The sequence below is a fragment of the Balaenoptera ricei genome, chromosome 18 (assembly GCF_028023285.1).
Source record: "Balaenoptera ricei isolate mBalRic1 chromosome 18, mBalRic1.hap2, whole genome shotgun sequence".
In the NCBI taxonomy this organism is placed as follows: domain Eukaryota; kingdom Metazoa; phylum Chordata; class Mammalia; order Artiodactyla; family Balaenopteridae; genus Balaenoptera; species Balaenoptera ricei.
The window spans coordinates 27,960,993-27,966,311 of NC_082656.1; the positions used below are offsets into that span (position 1 = coordinate 27,960,993).

The window sequence follows — 5,319 nt, forward strand, 5'->3', positions numbered from 1 at the left end:
GCCCCAAGCGAGAACTACAAGCATGGCTGGCCCAAAGGATGGGTCGGGGAAGGGGGATAGGACAGGGGCTGGAAGAGGGGCTCCGGGCTCATCACGGCACAGGCATTACTTCACATAGTGTTGGTGAAGCCTGAACCAGGGTGTCACCCAGTCAGCACAATGACCACATCTCCCTTCTTGAAGAGATATTTATGATAGACATATATATATACATACATATATATGTGTATATATATGAGACTTATTCTAATAAGAAATTGACTCACACAGTAATGGAGAGTAAGTCCTATGCTATTCAGTGTGTAAGCCAGAAACCCAAGAAAGCCTATGACACTGTCCCAGTCTGAAGGTCCATTGGCTCTAGACCCATGATGAGCCTATATTAGAGTTTAAATTAGAAGACAGGAGAAAATTGATGTCTCAGCTCAAAGGAGGTCAGGCAGAAGGGATTCCCTCTCACTCATGGGAGTGTTACCCTTTCTGTTCTATTCAGGCCTTCAACTGATCTAATGGGGTCCATCCAGATTAGGGAGGCCAACCTGCTTTACTTAGTCTACTAATTCAAATATTAAGCTCATTCAGAAACATCCTCACAGACACGCCCAGAATAATGTTTGACCACATGTCTGGGCACCCTGTAGTTCAGTCATGTTGACCCATAAAATTAACCACCCCAGCTCCCATACCCCGTTATCCATTTTCCCCTAATGTTAACAATTTACTTTACCACAGAATATTTATCAAAACCAAGAAACCTACATAGGAACATTACCATTAACTAAACTTCATACTTTATTTGAATTTTGCCATTTTTCCCATTAATGCTTTTTTTTATTGTTCCAGGATCCAGTCCAGGACACTGCATTGCATTTAAAGTTAATTCATTTCAATCGTGTAATGTATTTTATTGTAGGATTATGCACAATTTGTTCATTCTCCTAAAGGTGGTAATTATTTACAAATTTCTACTCTTGAAAATATAACTATCCAATGAAATCAGCTGAACTCAGTTAGAGGCATTCATGAAGCAACGCTACTCTTTCTCCCATTGTCTCTTCAATAGGTCCTGGGAAAAAAATCTGACTCATTCCACAGCATTTTGTGTTAGTCTTAAAACCAGTCTCCTTTTATTTTTTTCAGCCTTACTGATGTATAATCGACAAAGAAAATTGTAAGATATTTAGAGTGTACACTGTGATGATTTGATGTACATATACATTGTGAAAGAATTCTCCCCCATTGAGTTAATTAACACATCCATCACCTCACTTATTTACCTTTTGTGTTTTGTTTTGGTGAGAACATATAAGTTTCACTCGCTTAGGAAATTTTCAAAATACAATATAGCCTTAGCAGTCTCTTATTAATAACTAAAATGTGTAATGTGATATGGTCATAAAAGACTTGAATATTTTTCACATTAAATAGACTCTTTTTCCTCCATCTGGGGTTGGTTTCTGGCTTGCAAGTGTGCCATGGAGAGTGGAGCTTGGTTAGGAGATGTCATTAGAAGTGGGTTTTTAATCCTTGAAGACTGGGCAGGATGAATGGAGTTTAAAATAAAGATATATTTTAAAAAATTATCCCAAACTTGGAAATAAGGTTAAAAATTGGGCAATATGTCACTTTAAGGTCATATGAGGACACTGTTTAACAGGCCCATCTGAGGATTATCCAGAGAACTGTACTTTACCCAATTCACTTCAAACAAAGTCCCAGATTAGTGAAGTTACATGTTAAATTGTATATTTTTGTCCAAGAGAGATGCAGACACTTTCTTTCTGATAGAAAAGATAACCCTCCAAATTACTGGTTTTTGTCCCATAAGAAATCAACAAATTTTGTAAGTAACCAGTCTTATTCAGTATTCATTTATTATATTGTCTACAAACCTCAAGTCCTCAAATGATCTTTGAACTGGTTATACTGTCTTAACGGTTTCCTTCTAAATTCTTTTTCTTTGACACATGTTCATTTTGTATTTATTTGAGCCATATGTTTAACCTTTTTGAAAATCAGTCTTTAACAGACAAAAGGATTCTGCTTTACATATTGGGTGATATTTAATCTGACTTCTGTTCCCTCTGGGAAATACAGATGCATAGTTGCTAGCTGCTCTTTTTCAGTATGCTTTTTTGTATTTTCAGATTCTCTTGCAGTAACTTCTGACTGAAGCCCCTTGGCAAATGATGCCTGTTTTCTGGAAGGCTGCTTTACACTCCTTTCTTTACTGATGGGTCTACAGACCATTGATGTCTGGAATTCCACTTTTATTGGAATTTCACTTCCTCTGTAAATTCAAGTGACCCTCCACGCATCCTTTTACCACCATTAATAAGTACAGCTTGCTCTGAATGCGATCAACTAGAAAGACTGTTTCAACAACAGCCTTTCTTCTTTATCCTTCTCTAAATGATAACCAGGCACCAGGCTCTATGATTGCCAAACCTGAAAGAACGCTTTTTCAGCTGTCTAGGTGGTTGGCCTGAAAACTCCTCACTTAACTTGAGATATGAGGAAGAAGTATTTTCACTTTCTATTTTTCTTCCCCAAGTGGGAACTCATTATATTAGCACCCTCTCTTTCTCTGAAGAAATCTTCTCCTCTGTCTCTTTAATATCCACTTACTTATAAGTCTTGCCAATTCTATTCCATATTTCTTTGGTTATTCTTGACATGTACATTTTGTTCCTTTGCATACATATTTCCAGATTAGCTAGTTTTGAACCCAGTATTGTGAAAATTTTGCTAATATTCTGAATGATAATTTATAAATTTATGAATTAATTTTTTGATAATTAGAATCTTCATACTTTTGAATAGTATTGTCCATGAATATGGTATGTTTGTCCAGTTTTTTATAGATCTTCTTTTATATATTTTATTATAATTTTATAATTTTCTTTATAAAAGTCTTATACATCATTTAGTAGCTCAATTTATGTATATCTTGTAGTTTTAGGTTTTTATGTGGTTTTTAAAAAATTTTATTATTTAATTATGATTGTAAAATGTTCTGCCTTTGAATAATATTTTTATGCCAAACAACATTGTTGTTCACTATCTTTTTTCTAATGATTTCTAGATTCTCCAAGGTTTCCCTTTCCTATATAATTAGACATTTTTCATCTAATTTTATATCATGTATTTCATTTTTTAGATTTATTGAAATTAGCCAGGATCTGCTACCCTCCCTGACCACACACAGAGCCTATAAAGTTAAAAGGAAAGAATGGTTAGAGCCCGAGCGGAGGCGGTGCGGAGCGTTTCTCCTCTCAGCGGCTCGGGAACCAGTGCTTAGTGCGGGGCCGCGGCTGAGCCTCTAGATAGAAGGCGCAAGAGGTTGGCAGCTTCGATTGAAGCACGTCGGGCGGCGACAGCAGCTAGAAGTCATGAGCGACAGCAGCGAGCAGAACTACGGCGAGCGGGTTAATGTTGAAGAAGGAAAATGCGGAAGTCGTCATTTGACAAGTTTTATAAATGAGTATTTGAAGCTCAGGAATAAGTGAAGCTGAAATTTGAAAAAATAAAAGAAAGAATGCATGCTAATTATCAGACCAGAAGTCCCACTTGTAGAATATTGAGCAATTTGTGTGAAGTGGGGAAGATGAAAGAAGTCAGAATTTGAAACTGAAGAATGAAGAAAAGAAATAAAAATGAAGTTAAGATAAGAAGTAATCTGGAATCAGAAAGCACTACGCTAACCCTGAAAGTGGACTTGAAATTTCCCTTGCGTGTAAGGGCTTTTCCAGCTGGTTTTACAGATTTGACCATGGACCAAGGAATCCCATTCTGCTTCCAGAAGTGGAAGTGCTTATGGATCTGGGAAATCTGCAAGGCATACCCCTGTAAGGTCTCGCTCCAAGGAAGACTCCAGGCGTTCCAGATCAAAGTCCAGGTCCAGATCTGAATCTAGGTCTAGATCTAGAGGAAGTTCTCGAAGGCATTATACAAGGTCACGATCTCGGTCCTGCTCCCATAGAAGATCCCGTAGCAGATCGTACAGTAGAGATTATCGAAGATGGCATAGCCACAGTCGTTCTCCCATGTCTACTCACAGGCGTCATGTTGGGAATCGGGCAAATCCTGATCCCAACTGTTGTCTTGGAGTATTTGGATTGAGCTTATACACTACAGAAAGAGATCTAAGAGAAGTGTTCTCTAAATATGGCCCAATTGCTGATGTGTCTATTGTATATGACCAGCAGTCTAGACGTTCAAGAGGATTTGCCTTTGTATATTTTGAAAATGTAGATGATGCCAAGGAAGCGAAAGAGCATGCCAATGGAATGGAGCTTGATGGACGTAGGATCAGAGTTGATTTCTCTATAACAAAGAGACCACATACCCCAACACCAGGAATTTACATGGGGAGACCTACCTATGGCAGCTCACGCCGTCAAGATTACTACGACAGGGGATATGATCGAGGCTACGATGATTGGAACAATTACAGCAGGTCATACAGAGGAGGAGGTGGAGGAGGAGGAGGATGGAGAGCTGCTCAAGACAGGGATCAGATATACAGAAGATGGTCACCTTCTCCCTACTATAGTCGTGGAGGATACAGATCACGTTCCAGATCTCGATCATACTCACCAAGTCGCTATTAAAGCATGAAGTTGAAGACTTTCTGAAACCTGCCCTAGAGTTGGGATATTGTTTGTGGACAATATTTTTTATTGTCTCCTGTTTAAAAAGTGAACAGTGCCTAGTGAAGTTAGGTGACTTTTACACCTTTTATGATGACTACTTTTGGTGGAGTTGGAATGCTGTTTTCATTCTGCATTTGTGTAGTTCGGTGCTTTGTTCAAAGTTAAGTGTTTTCAGAAAAGTATGTTTTGCATGTATTTTTTTACAGTCTAAATTTTGACTGCTGAGAAGTTTCTATTGTACAAAACTTCATTTAAATGGTTTTTCTACTGAATCCAGGGTATTCTGAAGATCGAAGCCTGTGTAAAATGCTACCAAATGGCAAAAAGCAACAATAAAGTTTGGTTTTTACTTTTCTTTGTAACAAAAAAAAAAAAAAAAAAAAAGGAAAGAATGACAGTGAATGTAATTTTATTCTTGATCTTATGGGGAATATGTCTAAAATAACTATATATGTGATGCCAGATTTAGATTTGTTTGTAAGTTTGGGCCATTCCCTTAATTAGTTAAAAAATTCGCCAATTTTGTTGCTACAAATGTTTATTTGATTACAAATGAACTTGGATAAAGTCATTTTTTTCTGCATTTATTAGTATAATTATATGCTTTTTCTTTAAATCTTTCAATTTACTGCATTAATCACTGTTTTAATATTTTCAAAACCTT

The 5,319-nt window shown here is 37.1% G+C and overlaps 1 protein-coding gene across 1 annotated transcript; it reads left to right on the forward strand.

Annotated features, from left to right (window-relative positions):
* The first annotated feature begins 3,392 nt into the window (after positions 1-3,392).
* LOC132352753 (transformer-2 protein homolog beta-like) lies at positions 3,393-5,010 on the forward strand. The gene is given in 3 exon segments (XM_059903431.1): positions 3,393-3,428; positions 3,783-4,562; positions 4,564-5,010. Coding segments are annotated over 3 exon segments (873 nt in total). The 3' UTR covers positions 4,621-5,010.
* The last annotated feature ends 309 nt before the right edge of the window (positions 5,011-5,319 follow it).